Source organism: Lepisma saccharinum, chromosome 6, assembly GCF_977018435.1.
Source record: "Lepisma saccharinum chromosome 6, izLepSacc3.1, whole genome shotgun sequence".
Taxonomy (NCBI): domain Eukaryota; kingdom Metazoa; phylum Arthropoda; class Insecta; order Zygentoma; family Lepismatidae; genus Lepisma; species Lepisma saccharinum.
In genome coordinates, this window is record NC_139234.1 from 23326306 (window position 1) to 23345675 (window position 19370).

The following is a 19370-nucleotide window of genomic DNA, read 5'->3' on the forward strand; positions in this document are numbered from 1 at the left end:
TGCGTAACTTCGGTAATTAGTGTCAGTACATCACTGTATACATTTTTAAAAATCGCGTGAGAAAAACACAATTACTTAGCGTCAGGACGGCTTTACCAATCTCTTAGACATAAATCATAGATTCCTGTAGAGTCTAGCTAGTACCTATTGTTGGGGAGCAGATAAATGTTTATAGATAATAAACACACCTCAACATGTGCTCAACAATGACTAATTAACTAAATAACTAATAATATTTTAAAACTTAAATGATGAGAGTTACCTTGTACTTCAAAATTAATATCACAAGTATAACGTAATTTAAAAGCAATATGCTGTTTTAGTGCTTGAAACATATTTTCAAAATAATTTGTGAAATTTTAGAATTCCTTGCCTTTCAAGCATAATATAATATGTCCGTAAAAATTGTTATTGATTGCTCCATCTCTGTTTTGAATTTTTGACTTCTAAATGTTGTATAGTGTATTTAATAAAAGTAGAATTGATATATTTTATTGAACTATTCAGCCTAGTTTTATGGAGCAGGACAAGGTTTAAGCCTACATCATTCTCGCACACAGTGTTGCCAGTGCATGGGCTTTCTCAGATGACATGGATTCTCGGTCCTGCCCGGGAAATTAGAGGTTTAAAGTTAATGTAGATTGCTGTTCATTTGACGTATCTCCATGTAAGTGGTATGTGACGAATTTCAACTTTTTAAATGTAAAATGCATATTGAAACATGCCCTGAAGGCATTTTCATAGAGGTTTGATGAACCCCAGAGTCACTCCATGCAGGATCATTGCTGGGGAAAAACTGTTGCTCTACGTTCAGTATTGTGCCTACATAAATGTTCATGCGGAACTTGTTTTCCATTCGCAGGTGTCTTCAATCAATCGGGTGTTGAGGAATCTGGCGGCCCAGAAAGAGCAGCAACAGCAGACGCCAACCACGGACACCGTCTACGACAAGCTGAGGCTGCTCAACGGCCAGACGGCATGGCCCAGGCCCAATCCATGGTAAGTCCCTTCAAAAACCTCCAACAAAATTGTGAATCTACATAAATGCTCGTTATTACCTTTCCAAATCTCTGTTTGCACTCTTCATCCTTAGGCGCTCTGCAATTTGCTGTACTGTAGAGCTCTTTTGGTTGTCTATACGTAAGGATACAGCTCTGCAAACATTTTTTGTGGTGAATATACAAAGAATTCAACAAATATGTAATGTATATTCGTGTGCAGTGTTGCCAAATCTCCAACGCGCATCAACATTTGCAGAAGTGAAATATGACACAGTGATGAACGTAATGTACAATGGATTCGAACCATGGGTAAAACCGAGACATTTCATTGTGTTTCGTCCATTTCGTTATTCATCCTCATCATCGCGATTAATCTTAAGATGTATAAAAACAACGTAAATAACCCAAAATGCAAAATACAGAAGTGAAATATTCAAGGATGTATGCTAACAATCAATCGATTATATTATTTTTGGCTCTTCGATAGCGTAGTGGTTAATGTTGTTGCCTTATAATCTATGCGTTTCATGTTCCAAACTAAATTAATCCCAAGAATTAAGATTTCAAGAGTAACTATTACAAAAATATATTTTCGTATAATTCTCGATCTTATTTGTATCTTACTTAATCGGTGGCATTTATGTTCAATTATGAGAATTGTTGTTAGTTTGCGCTGTTTGGAAATCAGAAAGTTTTATTAATTTGATATTTATAGTTTCCAGCATGTATAACTCTTAAAGACTTATAGTTTCTAGCATGTAATATATGTATAACTCTTAAAACCTACTATAATATGCTTATCTAGGATTGCAAGCATGTCTTGAAGTACGTCTCTCTTAACTACCATGGTGCTATATATAATTTTTCTAATAAAGTTGCTCCGACACGAATATAATGTGGGCTCCCCCTTAGCTGGATGATTAGCGCTCTAGCCTTTAGTGCAAGTGGTCTGGGTTAGATCCTCTTTGGGAGCGGACTTCGGTCGGGAATGCCAATAAACGGAAACAATGGAACTCGACGCGCTGGTCAGTCGTTGTCCAATTACATATCGCTTGCAGACCTTCAGAGGTCTGTTGCAACGCGGAGTTAAGTGGAATATAAACAACGGAATATAGGCGAATCTATAATTAAACCGCAGAATATGTATGTAAATAAAACAAGATAAAGATACATTATGATGTCAGTGCAAATGATTCTTTATTTTTATAAAGCAATATAAAAAATTGACAGATCAAGAACGAGGGAAAGTTTTTCGATGAGCTCTGCGGCTCTTTCTCTTCAGCTCCTTCTTTATCCGTTACTTTTTATATTTCCTTCTCTGTTTCTTTATCCATTTACCTTTCCTTCTCTCTTTGACCCTTGGTTATGTATCTAACTTATTCTCTCTTTCAAACTTTGTTCTATCTCTTTCATTCTTGCTTCCTTTGTTTCCTTCTCCTTTCTGTCTCTCTCTCTCTTTTTCATTATTTCTGTCTTTCTTCATCTCCTCTCTCATTCTTTTTATCTTTCATCCTGTTTCTTTTTCTCTAGTCTCTCTATTCCTTGGTATGTTATCCTTATCTCCTCTGCTTGTGTATCTCCTTTTCATTCTCTCTCTCTCTCTCTTTAGTCCTCTGTTCATTGTCATTCTTTCTTTCTGGCTCTCTCTTTCAACCCCCTGTTACATATGTTCTTATTTATTTTTTCCTTCTCTCGATTTCTATCCAAATCATTCTCACCTTTCATTCGTCTGTGTATCTGTGATTTTGTCTTTCAGAAAAATCCTGTAAATGTGGGTGGACAGGCGGGTAACTCAGGCCACCGGCGTTCTCATGGGAGGAGTTGATGGGGCTACAGCCTTTCCCGAAATTGTGGGGGGAAAAATCAAAATTTGCAGATGAAAGCAGTAATGAATTCGGAAAAACCGAATTGATAAGTGCAAACTCGTCATAAAATGAACCCCCATTATCATTTTTGTGTTTGAAGAACTTCTAAGACGAAGATAATCAATACCCACCTTTATAATTCCAATTCTCTCTGAAAAATATATTGGAGTAAGCTAGTGACTGGGACCATTTCACAGTAGGCTAGAGCTCGTCCTGTGGGAACGCCACTGGTTACAATACAGGTATATTGATCCACCAAATTCCATTTCTATTTGTTGAAGTTTTTGATAAAATAGAAGTACAGGCATGGTCGCCACACTACGATACTTTCTTAAGCATTTTCTTTTTACTCTGAAAAGAATTCAGTGTTAACTTATTTCTGAGTTTGTAATACTAGTAGTATCGTGTCACATGTGATGTTTTGTGTGTCTTTAGGTACCCGACCGCAGGAGGTAGTCCCTTCCCTACACTGCAGCCAAGTCCGAGCCCTGGTCACAATGGTAGTTGCAGCATCACATCGGAAACCGACGTACAAAAGAAAGGTAAGTGTACCGCTCTTGCTTGTTTTGTTGTTTTCACATTAGGAAATTGTGCGTGGATGTATTACTGTTATTGCAGGTACAATGACGAGGAAGATACGAGTACTAGATGTGCAATAAGAATACGACGTATGTTTTGAAGGTACAGAGCGCGTAACTTACCGGAATTGGTTGGTTTATCCTCGGAACTTCTATTCTCTCTGTTTTTCTAGTCCTTTTCATTTTTATAATTTTCCGATAACTGTTACAATACTCTGCCAGTATGCAAAGTAGAATCTCAACATATCCGATCCCATGTAGCAGTGTCAGTATTGAATGCTTGCTTGATTGAAGGGTTCCTCTCGGAGCTTGTATCCTCCCAGATATTAGATTTTGAGCGGGGGGGGGTTGCGAATTGACTGCGACGTCGTAATCTGTCCTGAGCTTCATCACTTGGCCTTTCAGGACCGCAATTTCACTAGCTTTATTCTTCTTCCTCCCGCAGAGGTGGGATAATTTTGGTGACAAAAATCGTTTCATTCCTTTTCTTTTTCTGTAAGTAACTCAAAAACTAACAAGCCTTCAGCGACAGGAGTTCCGCCAAAATTTCTTACAATTTGTATTTTAAAACTCTAATGTGTTTGGTTGTATTGCTCTTTCTAAAAAGAAAGTACTAATTTTAGTATGGTATCTATCGAAAATTAGCCGCGAGTCATGCGTTGAACCTGTTGATAAGGCGCCTGACTGTCAGGAGGTAGACCCGCGTTCGATTCTCAAGGTGGGAACTTTTCAAGCCATGTCACCGCGGAGAACGGCTCTGGGTTCACCCAGTGTCTAATAAATGGGTACCTGGGGGTGGGGTGAAGACGGTCGGAGCGTAGTGCTGAGCCCAGGTTATGGATGTGTTGGCATGTTGCACAATGTGAGGGAATAGCTTTACTTTTTTGTTATTTCCATTATTCAATCTTATATCAAACGCTTTCCGCCCCTGTAAAGACTCTGGCAACACCAATGTCCTCAAGACATTACACCTTCTACAGCGTGTACAGACAAAACCTAAGTTGCCCTTCTCTGCAAAAGCACCCTTCAGCAGCTCCGGCACAGAAAGGGACTGTTTCCACTCACTTTGAAGAACCACTTTCGCCATCCGCCAGGGGGTTGCGCTTGCTGGAGTGACGTGCGTCGCCTTTTGCTACATGACGTATCCGTTAGCAATGGGTGCCACGTGCCATTGCTGCTGCTAGCGCATGAAAAGACCTCTCATAATAGCGATTCGCGCTCCACTAAGCACCCTCCTTCCTGTCCGCACTTCGCTACTCAGGGCCTCGACTTTCTTGCTCGCGTTTTTGTTCAACGATGTCGAATGCTTTCCTCAGATCACTTCTGCGATGCTTGACCCCGCAGTTGCAACACTTGTCTCCTTCCCCTCGCAAGGACCACACTTCAGCCTGCAATAATAACTTACTTGTGTCAGCTTTGAAGCATGGGCTGACTCTCTTAAGAAGAATAAGTGTACAAATGTTTACAAGTAATTCGACGTGCCTTTGATCAAGTGGAAGAACGTTTGGAATAATCGAGAAAAGGAACTTGGGATATCTTTGACCAGTGGCGTATGCTGATACCAAGATCTGGTGGCACGTGGTCCTAAGCTATGGAGGGAAGGAAAAGTCTCGATTAGGGCTGAGCCGATGCTGATGCATCGGTATAGCATCGGTATTGGCAGATACCACTGGTAACGGTATCGGAAAGTATCGATCCTGGAAACTGTGCAAATTTCGAACGTTATTTTTAATTTGCACAAATTTTGCGGGAAAATCTGCATTTTTAAAATTGAGGACTAAAAGTGGTAAACGTTGTAAGTGCTAAAAGCGAAAGTGTTGGGAAATCTCATCGTTCCGCACATCAGCCCGTAAGAACGTGCACACTAGTGACCTCTTTACACGCCCTTTGAACTACTTAGAGGGCTACCAGCCACATTTCAAATTTACCGCATTATAAAGCGTGGCACATTTCACAGTTAAACGTGGAAAACTGTGTTTGAATTATTGTGGCACTTACAGCGTTTACCAATTTTAGTCTTCAATTATATAACATATAGTATTTTAATATTCTGATTTAATTCTTGAATATTTTGAAGCGAAACTCTTGGTAAATTGATGCATATAATTGAAGTACAAAACTTACGCAATATTGTTTGTGCCATATGACAGTATCACACTAATATTGATCAATATTTTGAACAAGTTATTATTATTACAATTTTCAAGAATCGGTATCGGTGGGAATAGGTAAGATTATCGGTATCGGTGGGAATAGGTAAGAGTATCGGTATCGGCGGGAATAGGTAAGAGTATCGGTATCGGTGGGAATAGGTAAGAGTATCGGTATCGGCGGGAATAGGTAAGAGTATCGGTATCGGTGGGAATAGGTAAGAGTATCGGTATCGGCGGGAATAGGTAAGAGTATCGGTATCGGTGGGAATAGGTAAGAGTATCGGTATTGGTATCGGTGGGAATAGGTAAGAGTATCGGTATCGGCGGGAATAGGTAAGAGTATCGGTATCGGCGGGAATAGGTAAGAGTATCGGTATTGGTATCGGTGGGAATAGGTAAGAGTATCGGTATCGGCTCAGCCCTAGTATAAACGTAACCGCCGTGTATAAGTGGTTAGACACACCCATTTTGCACGTTCTCGGCGTCTTCAAGAAAGCCACGTTGCCATGCCAACGGCAGCCAGGTTGCAAACTCCTAAGATGTCAAGTTACTACTTCCAGAAACACCATCGTCCTATTATTGAAGTGAACAATTGCATGCACAGTATTTAAGCGATAGTTCTTCTATGTATTAGACTCGAGCTTGCCAGCTAGCCTGGAATACAAGCTCCAGATCTTTTTTATTAATGCCGGATGAACGAACTGAGCGTTCGAATTTGAATTTTGGAATTTGAATTTAGTTTCTTCATAATTTCTGACATTGCTTGTAAACGTTCAAAACTCATGAGCATCACTTTGAGTGGCGTGCCCAAAGAGGGATCATGGTGTCATAACCCCTCCTTTAGCTCAGCATTCCTAAGAAGAACATTAAAAGCAGGAAAAGATGGCAAAAAGAGGACTGACTAGACTAGGAAAAGTACACGTAACCTCCGTTTCGAAAATCCTGGGCACACCACTTATCACTAACATATTGACATGGATGTATATCATGAGTTGATTCCACCCGACTGTGTACACAAAGTCAGAGCTCTTGTCTAAGACGTTTCCAAGAAAGCAAACAGCTCCTCCTTGCCTCCTCATCCGCTTGTGGAAAACAAATTTTCAAAAAACAAGGGGAAAAAAAGAAAGGCTTATTACTTGGAAAACTTGGTTCATGGAGAAACGGAGAAGATAAGAGTGGGGTGGGATTAGATCTCCCCCCCCCATCCTCATCTGCAGAAGAGGGGTCTAAGAGAATCATGCAAGAAGAAAAGAAAAACCGAAAGTGAGATACAAGAATTTATATAATATAACAAGGCCTCCCTAAGAGGTTCCTTGATGAGTGCGTTCTATCGCCAACAGCAAAGGGCGTTTCCCACCATCTCTTGTGTCCGACCCGCCGACAGAAACTCATATCCTAAGAGTGCAATATTAAATTTCTGGAATTTCGGAAGGGTGAAGGGAGGTCTGGTAGTAGGAGGGGCGGCACTATAGCCTCGATCCTATCCCCTCATTCCCCTTTCACTCTTTGCAGCCCCTCCCCCATCTTTTCATTTTTCGAGTTCCTGGTGGCGCGGCCGCGGCTCGGAGAACAGAGTGTGACGGTGGCCAGAAATTGTTTTGGAGCCGACACGATATTAAAAACTTTCAACAAGCCCGCCTCCCATCGTTCTGTATGCTTGGTTTGCTCTCAGAGGGAGGGAGGGGGGCGGGGACCACACCGGGGCCAGCGGTGGGTTCTTCCTATATTAGTTTTCGCCGAGTTGGAATCGTCGTCAGAGCAGGGGGTGATTGTTCTGCAGGAGGTGTGGTGTCGGCTTGCGTGCCCCCCAAAAAATGTATTGCTAGAATGAATTTCCATGATGTTATCAAACCGTGTGAACAGGTGGTCCCAAGGCCTACAAAGGGTGGGCTTGCATAAAACACCATTATGTCTTCGAAGTTTCACTTTAGAAAATATATATATACAACAGTGTTTCTGTGTGTGCAAACATGCGTTTGGCAACAATAGTCCGCAGTCGTCAAAATACTGAGTGGCGAGAATTGTTTCAGGATAAGTCATCCAGACATTCGATACTGGTCTAGGAATAGTCCAGTGACAATTGATTGAATTGCTTTATTTTACTTCGCTTCTTGTGCCACTTTTGGCTAATTTGCGAAGATGGGGATGAGTGATGAAATTGATGAATGGACATTCACAAACATGCATGCCCGGGCCAGGAATTTATGAATTATTTCTAATACGTTATTTTATACTTTTGAACACGGCTCATTTCCCGGGAAGCCATCAGCAGTAGGCAATCCCAGGTACCTAGCTACCCGCTGGGTAACAGTGAGGAAGGAACATATCTTATACTTTTCCTGCTCCCTCAGAGAAATAGGAACTTGCTGGACTGGGCAGTACCTATTTTAAGCGAGATAGGAAAGGTTTAAGTTTCCTGATTGTAATTGTTCGTTCCCATTACTTTACATATACATTTATACAAATGTTTACGGTAAACATTTATGTTCGGTCTTCCTCCACACTCGAGCAACTACACATTTATATTTTCCAAACAAGAACAAAGCATTGTTCGTGTTCTACAATTTCCTTTCCCCTAAAAAATCTGTTGTAATATAGTCCATTCGGGTTTTTTAGCATTAAATTGATATGAAAAATCAGTGGCATCTGTTGGTCTATATAAGTACTGCCAGCTAGAACGTAAGTATTCAGTGCGTCTACCCTTTCGCCTAATCACCAGTGTATAAAAAGTAGGTTAAATAACCGTATACAAACAAATAATACAAGTTGCCAAGGTGGCCCAACGAGCTGTATGGTCCACTCCGGATCTCACAAAATGTTCGGGGTGAACCGCGGATTGGTAATTTTTTTTTTTTTTTCTGTATGAGTATTCCTATCTCTCTATGCCAACTAAACGTCATTCATCGTCATGGTTACGAGTGGCCTGGGGAGGCGGAATAGTAACGTAAATTAAGAAAATGGAGACATACACGAAACGAACAAAGACCGTTCGTTACCTTTGATTTTAAGTTTCTGAAATCCAGAACTCATGATTAGTTGATGCTGTGAATTGCTAGCGTCGTTAGAGGGAGGGACGGGAAAATGTGCCCCAACAATAATCCAGAAATTAGGCATATGTGTATTATGCAGCATCCTCCCCCAATAACTCAATGGAACTGATTGCCTGTTGCGTTCAGACATTCACTAACAGTGTATCTTACGGCGGGGAAAAATGTTGAAATAACTATAGTCGCCTGCAAAAGTAATGAATAATAATTATAACTACATCCTAAGGTGCACCGAAAGGAGCTCATAGCGTTCAGTACTCCCTGCATTGTACTTTATTTTCCATAGAAAAATAAAGTAACATAGTTACATTGAAAATGTTTTTTTCATCAGTCGAAAAATTTTCTGTGTCATATGCATACCTATATTACTAAATATTCAAATGGTAAATATCAGGTAATATTCCGGGAACGATACGTAGCGTTTCGGATCCAACTTTAAACTGTAGGTCCAGTCCCAGTAAGCCTATTTGTGCATAAAAGGGCACAAAACAAAAACTCAAACTGAAATATATCAGACAATATAATTATTTTCCTATTTATAATTGTATTCACAATGTGATTTTCTTTTTTAAAAATTCCGGCCTTGAAAATTTCAGAGTGCGTGTACATTACTAAACATTTCAAAACTATGCATTTTTTTTTTTTTTTGTAAAATTAGTGCTGTCGAAACTTTAAATACTTTCGGTTTCATCGGAACCAGAAAACCCGTTTCATGAAATTTTACTTTTTCAAAATTCGAGTTTTTGGTTTTCTGGAAAAATAAATAAATTCGACAGTACAAGTATTTGGCCTCCATTATAGATTTTTTATATGTCTTCATACGTGAGTCCCTGCACTTGTTTCGTCTCTGAATCGGTGCATTCGAAGAACACCCGTGGCGCCACTCCCGGGTGGGAAATAGACATATCAATAGTCGGAGTCCATCCTCCCCGCTTTCTCATATTCTTCTTCCGCTCCCTTTGATCCGTTTCCTCGTGGGGTTCCGTCTGATTTGCACAGTGGACGGATGAGTTTTGTCCCAAGGCTCAAGAGAAGAAGAAAGAAACACCCAACCGGGTCAACGGCAATGTCCCCCTTCTGCCACCTGCTGGGGCATCTGAGAACCAATTTGTAGGGCGAGCCATCTGTTCCAGGTTCACGGTGAAAGAACCTTTTTTTCTTTTTTTTTCCTCTGGAGTTCCCAGTTTCCAAATCTGAGCCATAAGAATACGCATATGTAAAATAGAGAATCATGGAGCCTTATCATAGACAATAGCCCGATCAGGGCTATATTTTATCATTTATTCATGTATCCAACATTATTTTCTATTAAGATGCTTGAGGGAGAATTCACACCGAAGCGACAGATTGGCTGGGAACGAGCCAATCAGCAGCAACCTTCCACACCGTAACGGCAGGACAGACCGCTGAAGCCGTTCGATTGTTGAAATCTTCAAGCGACACGTGTCGCCTGTCGCTTGTCGTTTCGGTGTGAATTCTCCCTTACATACATTCTATACCTTGTAGTGGTTATCTCTGGAGCAAGGCCGCACATGGAGGGAGAGAAGGGGAAGGGGAAATCGAGTGGGCAGTACACGCTTCTCGAAGGCTGGTAACTGCAGTCGCTCCCCCCTTCACGCAATACCGCTCGCTCTCGCGTGTCCACTTGTTTTCGTTCGCTTCCTCCAGAGATATCCTGGACAGGGTATAACTCTTTACAGTTGACTTACAGGAGGGCAAGGGGGGGGGGAGTACTCGCGCTTACAAGCGAGGGAAAGGTTTCTTTACAATAGACTCATTTCCTAGAGAAGAGTTCTCCAACTTGGGGCAAGAGCCTGCTGTCCACTTCCATTTGATTTGGTTCATTTCACTTCGCTTTTCTGTCACGTTTAGGTAATCGCGAAGATGTGGATAACTGATGACATGATGAAATTGATGAAGGGACACACGCAAAGAACACTCATTCCCAGGCCGTAATTGCAACATTCTTGATGCTGTGTAAATTCTTCAAGAGCATTCCGTGATCCGTCCCTCAAAATACATTGCAGACACGATTCAGCAAAAAATAACATGAAAATCAGAACAAAAGAATGCTGTAATGAAATATTTACTTACCAATTTAATGGGAATCTATTCTGGAGAAGGCGGTCCTACGTTTGATGATCCAAAATGGATGTTCTCGCATCATCATATTTATCAGTGTTGCCAAGTCGAGAAAATATTCATGTCCAATGGTCGTAATGTGGAACACAATTCCATTTCACAGAAAAACTGTCAGAAATAATAAAAAAATATATAATTATAATTTGTTGCGCATATGATTTATAGAAGTTTGAGAACAGAGAATGAATGTTTCTTTTAAAATTTTTCTTATTTTGATTCATTTTTTGTTAATTAAAACGATGAAGATGAATAGCGATGAAACGAAATTAAGGTACATTGACAGAGGAATACCCATGCCGAGTTAGGGACTCGATCCCGGATTCTTCTGTCTTATCCAACAGCCCACAAGTTTTTGTGGCATATGTTACCAGGGTGGTATTTGAAGGGGTGAAGGGAAATTCCTCCTCTGCTTTCTACTTGCTAATTATTTTCTCTTGAGAGAGGATGGATATATATATATATATATATATATATATATATATATATATATATATATATATATATATATCAGATCGAGAATGTGTGGAGCCCAACCTCCACATCCCCTAAACGTGTCTTCATGGCACGGTGCTATATGCACGGACTTTACCTTAACTTCTATCTTTTAATATCTAGATTCTGATTTGTATAAAGATATTGCAATCGACCTTCTACCTCTTCATGATCTCTTTAGTGGTAGCGTCGTCGCCTTGTAATCAAGGGGTCCCGGGTTCGATACCCGGTGGAGGCACAAGTGGTTCGGATTCCACTTTAAACTATAGGTCCAGTCCCGATTAGCCTTACTGTGCACAAAGTGGACTTAAAATACCAAGTCGAATCGAATCGAAATCGAATGATGTCTTTAATGTTAGAGCTTGCTTTCTAGTATACTTTTCGTGTGGTTAAATAACTATGTTTCAATCTGTAGGAAACTTTACAATTAATATTTCAGATTTTCATGATGCCTCTCGACTTGCTCTATAGGAACTTTAAGTTTAATCATCCATCTAGAAGTATGAATTCATTAAAAGCGCAAATATTGTTCTAGAAGAACTTATCAGAATTGTTCAACTGAGGTTTAAGATTTTTTTGTGTTTACTTATATTTAATTGTTCAAGAGTTAGAGTCAAGCCAAGCTAACTCACGGCACGGGACCCAACTTTATGGCAGTGACCCGCTGTTGCCGCGTTTACGTAAGAAGGAACTTGCAGTCAAACAGCCAATTAGGCCTACCGCTGTCCCCCTGTTTGAGCAACAACCAGCAACCTTAGCATCCCTCCTCCCCGAAGCGACCAGCAGGGAAACAGGATTTTGTCAAAATAACCGTTCTGCTTTGTGAACGGGGGCGACAGTTAGCATGGCTCAGGTATAGGATAATATGGATTAAGCTCGTATATAGGGGTGAAAGGGGAAAATTTAGATCCAAAATGACAATAAATTGGGGTTTTTAGAAAAAAGCGTAGAGGAGTGTTGAGGAAATTTTGGTGGGTTTTGAGGGTGTCTGAGTAAATCGCTGATTGATTTGGAAGTGCCAAGGTTCCGCAAGGCAACAATGTATAATGAATACATTCAAGGGCAGGATGAACAGTTTGTATGGATGGTCATAGCAGGAGGAGATATCTTGTATAAAAACACATGAACTGAAAGGCGACAGGCTCAAGATTTCATTTCCGGTTGGAAAAGTCGAAACTTTCATTTGATTAGCCGTAACTGAAGTTGAGTCCCCATAAGGAATATATGGGATCCTGTAAATACTTATTCATCATATTTTTCACAGATCGTGCTGGCTTAATAATCAACTTTAAAAAACAGCTTTCACTTGCAACATGGGGAGAAATTCATGTTGTTTTTTTTGTTTTGGTGGGGGGGGGGGCTTTGTCGTTTTCTACAGTAGCAGTTCACATTCGACATTATTGAAATAAGTATCCACGTGGAGCGAAACTGTCCAACGAAGTTTATACACTCCAGGTAAAACTATCAATTGACCGTGCAGCCCCTATTGGTTGATTTCTCAACGGTTGCTCAACTAATGTTGAAAAGGAAATCACGCCGAATTCACTCCGCTAGTCAATCAATTGTCAACATTAAGAGATAGTTCTCGATCTGATTTGTGCGAGGAAAGCATGTTGACACATGAGCGTCGTGTGCTACGACACCTCTTTCCCTCATTCTTTCCGGAAGGATTTCGCCCTCCCCATCCCTACCTTCTTGCGAATCTCCAACCTTCCCCCTTCGCTTCGCAGTTAGCTGGTTCGACGTCAACTCTGATGGCTCCAGTGTTGCCAGATTTAACACCGCAAGGTCGACCACCGCGTTGCCACACTTCCGACTACGGTGACATGGTGAGAGTCAAGCAAGCAAAAGAGGACCGGGGGGAGGGGAGGGAAACAAAAGGCAGGGCTTCGGGGGATCAATACCCCCGGGGGGAGGGGGGCGAGGGAGGGGGGAAGGATGAGTCCGAGGAGATCCCATGGAGGTGTCTGCCTGGGGTGAAGAAGGCGCGAGGGTGGGGGTGCGGAGGAAGGGGAGGGGATGTCGTGACGACACTTGGAGACTTCTTTTTTCGCGGCTGTGCGCGCGAAGTCAAAGCAGGGTGTTGCCCCCACGCTACATGCCCGCTCTCTCATTAATGTCCATTCTCTTGGAGACGGTGGACAAGGGACACTTCTATTGTTGTCGCTTCTCGGCGCGGTGTTTGCACGTGAAATGGACAACTGGAAGATACAAGCTCGTTGGAGTTTTTCTCTGCCTTAATTAAATATTCATTTCCTTCTGTAAGCGTGTAGCTACAGTGGATTCCCGGCTCCTCATGTTCTGGACCACGTCTACGTAGCAATTGTTCGGATAACGTCTCCGCAACTACATCCACATTACTAAAGCAAAAGCAAATCATAATATACTAAAGATTTAGACCCCTTGTAAGTTTAGGGCGGTCTTCGTCTTATGACGTAAGCAACAACGAAAGAAGGGAGGGAAAGGTGTGTTAAAGTGTTTTATAAACGTTGAAACTTTTACGATAGATTTTCTCTTTAAGAAAACGCGGAAATAGTGAATTGCCTGCTATGTCAGTACAATATGTTTGATAACCATTGGCGCAAACATATATGGGCCCGTGGGGTCCTAGCCCACTCAAAACTTTGAATTATTATTATTTCATTATTATTTTTTTAGCGTGATTCGTAATGCAGTGCTTATTGAAATCTAACTAACTAACTCTCTAGCCTTCTTAAACCCGAAGGTTCATGGCTGCAGCAACACAGGCCTTCCATCTTTCCCTATCTTGAGCAAGTTCTATATACTCTTTTCCATCTCTACTGATTTCCCTTAGGTCCATCTCAACGTTGTCTCTCCATCTTCGTCTTGGCCTTCCTACAGGTCTCTTACCATCAGGTTTCCCAACAAGAATCCTGTAAACTTCTCTTTCCTCTCCCATTCGGGCCACATGGCCTGCCCACCTAAGTCTTCTTGATTTAATTATTCTAATAATATCTGGACATGAATAGAAATTATGTAGTTCTAAATTATGTAACCTTCTCCACTCACCTGTCTCCTCATCCCTTTTAGGTCCAAAGATTTTCCTAAGGATCTTATTTTCAAATACTCTCAATTTATGTTCCTCTTTCAATGTAATGGACCAAGTTTCACATCCATATAATACTACAGGCAAAATTACTGTTTTGTATATTTTAACTTTTAGTTTCTTAGATATTAAACGAGAAGACAAAAGTTTATGAAGAGAGAAGGGTCATTTCCTGAATTAAGCCTACTTTTTATTTCCTCTTTAATATAATTTTCATTTGTTAATATTACTTCTAAGTATTATTGAAATCAGTAAATATAATTTTTTTTATTAAATAAGTATGGATACATTTTTCTTGGTGTGCATTAATATCATGAGATACATGGAAAGTTCGATTTTTGTTTTGTGAATGAAGTATTCGAACACACCCAATGTTTTTCAAAAGTTGGTGCCCCTGTCGATAGCAGTCTACGACTAACATTTTACAGTAATATTTTCCTTTAAAATTTTCGAACAGAGTGGTTTTCTTTTATCGACGTTTACACCCTTTCAGAAAAGAAATCTAGCTACGCACCTGATTGATAGGGATTCGAACATGGGCACTTAGAATTACTGATGGCAGCACGATAGACTATACTGGACGCATTTTCTACTGCCGACTGACCTTGGGAGCTATTTCTATATCTACCAATCGTCTTCGAGGGTGTGGGTGGCAATCTCAGTTACGATACCCGCAGTTGGGAGGGGGAAGAGAAACAACAAATAAGGAATCTGGGAACTCTTTTACAATATGTCTGGACAAAGAGGGCATAGATGATGGCAGAGAAGAATGAAACTGAGTAAAATTGGTTTATTAAAACTTTCAAGAAGAACTAGCTACAATATATTAGTTCTTAATAGTAAAAGTATAGTGAAAGCGAAGAAAGTAAAATATAGTATTGATTGATTGATTTGGTGTTTTAAGTCCACTTTATGTTCAGTAAGGCTAATCGGGACTGGACCTACAGTTTAAACTGAAATCCGAACCGTTATGTGCCTCCACCTGTTATCGAGCCCGGGATCTCTTGACTACAAGGCGACGACGCTACCCCTGCACCATCGGGGAGGCAGTAAAATATAGTATATGTGAACTTGTTATGTAGACATACTTGTACTCTATTCTTTCGTTTTCAGATCGTTATCTGCCAGGGAAAATATGAATTCCAATCGTACACATACACCACGTATCATTTGATTTGATATTTAGGGTCGCTTTTCTGTCACTTTTGGCGTATTGCAACGATGAGGATGAGTGATGAAATAGATGGAGCAACAGGCCGGGATTCGAACCCGGGACCCCTGGCGTCGTAGCGCGGTGTGATAACTACCCCGCCACGGCTACGTATTATATTAGTCTTCTATACCTCGAGGTCGGTGCATGAAACATGGTCCTGTGTTCCGATCCACAATCAGAAAGAACACTGTGGTGTGTTTTTGTTTTCCGTCGGGATTCGAAGGCAGAACCTTTAGAAATAATAACGCGCTTGACAGTTAACAAGTCTGCTGCATTGCTACAGCAACGGTAAAACGATGCAAAGACCCATGAATACATATGATACCCGCATAATGCTTTTCTCCATCCGTCTATATGTGTGCGTGTGTGTGTAGCGTGTGTGTGAGGGGGGACGGAGAGGGTGATTTTGAACGAGGGATTCCAGTCCCTTTGCAAATGAAATAGCTGCGGTTGCAGCTGGAATTCATCTTCTTTGTTTGTTATTTGGCCGATGTGACCTCCAAAATTTGGTGGGATGGGAATAACCATGTTAAAGGATAAGAGAAAATAAAAGTGAGCCCCCCTTACTTTAAACCAGATCAGAACAATACCACAAGCCACATTCCGCCTTAAATAAAAACAACTTTGGCAGCGTTTATCATGTAACCGCGAAATTCCCCATGGGTATTAATCGGAACCTGGCATATTCATATTCTGAAGAATAAAACCATTTAATTGTATTTATGCCATTATATATGTATATATACGAGGGTTAGGACATAAGTAATGGCAACTATTTGTTTCCGCGAGAATGCGGGACCGGCACGAAAATCCGAAATGTACAATGCAAATCATGCGTTCCAGGTGTAGGATAGAAAAGCGAAAAGCGAGCAAAACATCCTTAAATATAGCATCGTGTCAAATGTGCTCACAAGTCAGAAAGCATGCAAGCTTTACAGGAACAAAAGAAGCGCATACTATGGTAGGACACTATTCCCCACAGTTTCCACCAGCTCCCTGTGGCATTTCTTCCCCGAAGAGCGGCTATTTTGATACGTCGAACGCTGTTCACGCCGTGGCATTGACTCAACAATGAATTACCACTGCCCTCTGTACGATAACATACATGTTTACATACTACAAGTGACACGTTCTCCGGGACATGCGATCATATTGTGGTACCACCGTTTAAATTACACAAAAAAATGTGTTATGACTTATGCCACAGCCCTCGTATATGTTGATTTATCCTTGTAAAGCGTTAAATTAAAATACACTGTAAAATTGTATTTCTTATAAGTTTGTGAGGACATTGAATTTACGTCACACAAGAATTTTGGCACAAAAAAAGTCTACTTTAGGCACAGAGAGGCTATTCGATGCAGCAGTAGGCCGAATTTTCCATCACCATCCAGTCTTATTTATCCATAATTTGAATATCATGAATTGAAACAAAAATATCAACAAGCAAGAGACGACATCTACTTCGCATCAATAGAATTCCGTTTCTTAACGCAACACAGAATATAGAATAAAAAAAGAACGAAAGTAGCTGTGGACAACTTGCCTCCAATTACATTTTCCGTTCGCTATATGACCAACAGATTAACTACATCATGTAGTTTGATTATTTTCGGTTGTAGGGAAAATCGATTTAACCTTCACAATTTAGCAAAGCTAAATAGCATTAAATGTTTAAATATCTGACTCACCGTGAATCAAACCCAGAACAGCTTTAAAAAGTTTACCTCTTACGCCTTAACTGTGTACTGCCTGGAGATACAGCAAAGTTAAGTGGGTTGCAGGACCTTCAGGATACGAATTAGAATTTTCCACACAATTCGCTCAGAATTTTTGGTTAATTGGAATTAATTATAGATTTTACTACCAATATAAATTAAAATAAGTAAAGAAGTTCATGAATCGGCAACCACTTTAACACGTTAATTAGAGCAATTATAAAATATACTTAGATTCCATACTGAAAACTTACAATATTCTGAACATTTAAAATCTCTGAGATATTTTCAAAACGGAGCTAATGTGGAGTCATTAATTTAATAATTATGTAGGATTATGAACAAATCTGTCAACTTTGTTACAAAAGTACTTATTTCGATAAGAAATGAAGTATTCTAGACTTGATACTAGAGGGGGTGGTAGAATTGTTCCAATCCCCTTCAAATATCATCCTGCGTGTGTATATACCGTTGGAATAAAGTGGGCCGCATTATGTTGCCGATAGCCGTGAATTTGGCATGGAGAGGTTAGTGCTTGTAAAGCCTTCCTACTTGAATTAATATTATTCGTAATTTGCACCATTTTTCTTCTTTTGGTATACGCAACGATGAAGATGAAAATGATGAAGAGATATTCACAGGCCACAACTCCAACCACGAACCTAGAAAAGTCTCGAGTCGACCACTCAACCCGTTCAGCCACCGAGGTTGTAAATGGCTTTCTCGGGGAATATTTCTTGTTCCCTTATTTTCCGTCGAATACCACAACGGTGATAGAAAAATAATAATGTCCATAGCTTCTCAGAGATCCACAGTTCGATACTTTAACCTCTAGACCATGTGTGTGTGTTGTTTATCACCAAAAAAATACCTATAAAGAGACCTAAAAATATAAAAAAGGACCTAAAAACGGAAAAAAGGACGTATAAATGTGATCCAAATTAATTAATAATTTCAGTTTTAATTACATATTTAATTAATATGCGCGGCACCTCCTTATCTGACTTGAGATCTTTTCAGGCGCGTGCTGTCTGGTCGTATACACCGTGCTGAAAGCTTCAAAACAAGAGAAAGTTGCCACTTACAGCGCGACCTTCCAGACAAGTTACGGTTAAAGGGATGGTTCAAATATATGTATATATATATATATATATATATATATATATATATATATAAATTCTTTCCTACAGAAAGGATGTTTACGAGGTGATGAACTGATGATGATTCGAATTGAGAATGGGCAGTAAAAACGTAGTCGAAAGAAGGTGAAGTTGCAAAAAAAAGTCGGTAAGACCTAACAAAAAAGGGCTAAAAAAGGACCAATAAGCCAAAAAAGCCTAAAAAGGCAAAAAAAGACAAATAAAACCCACCCTTTTCTGGCCTACAATGACCCAAAATGAACATATATTATGTTGGGCCTCGTCTTCGGACACTAGGAAAAAAAAAGACTTTTCCTCAACTTTCGAGCCCTAGTTATGACATACAAATCAAATGTCTCTCTCATCGTCATTTCCTGCAAGGCTGAACCCTCCGCTATGTTGTATATATAACGTTGTTTTAAGTGTTCGGTACATCGTTATTGAATTTGCCAGTTTTAATACCCTGAAAACAAACTTATCATCTTCCAGACTCCTTTCCATCCGTGTTAGGAGACGATAACAGTGTTTTAAGAAATGTCTTAGACTTTTAATAGCTGAAAATTTTTACATTGCTTCTGAAGAAGTTTTTAATGTTTTCTTACCTTTTTCACGTGTTGTGTGTGTCTTGTGCAGATCCCATGCACTTTTAACCTCCTTGAATTGGGGCTTTTACACCCCATTTTAGCTTTCAGGTAGGAAATTTAGATAAGGGGATTTCTCCTCGTATAAATTGAAGGGTGCAAAATAGCCACGTGTGCCGATTTACCCAATTTTCAAAATTTATTCATTCATTCAAATGAAGTCTAGAATAGTAGAATAGATTCTCAACTTGTTGAGGCGTCCGAGTGAAATTATCCCACCCACGACCAAAGCAGGGATTCGAATCCGGGAATCCTGTTATCTTGGAGCGCTGTGCTAACCACTCCGCCACGAAAGTCGACAATAATACACATTG

At 40.2% G+C, this 19370-nt stretch overlaps 1 protein-coding gene across 1 annotated transcript in view; it reads left to right on the plus strand.

Annotated features, from left to right (window-relative positions):
- Positions 1-19370, plus strand: part of LOC145989269 (paired box protein Pax-6-like) — a 278537-nt gene that overhangs the window by 209606 nt on the left and 49561 nt on the right. The window contains exons 5-6 of the mRNA XM_083124594.1: positions 863-999; positions 3302-3408. Coding sequence (XP_082980720.1) covers positions 863-999; positions 3302-3408 — 244 coding nt within the window. The remainder of the gene's footprint in view (positions 1-862; positions 1000-3301; positions 3409-19370) is intronic.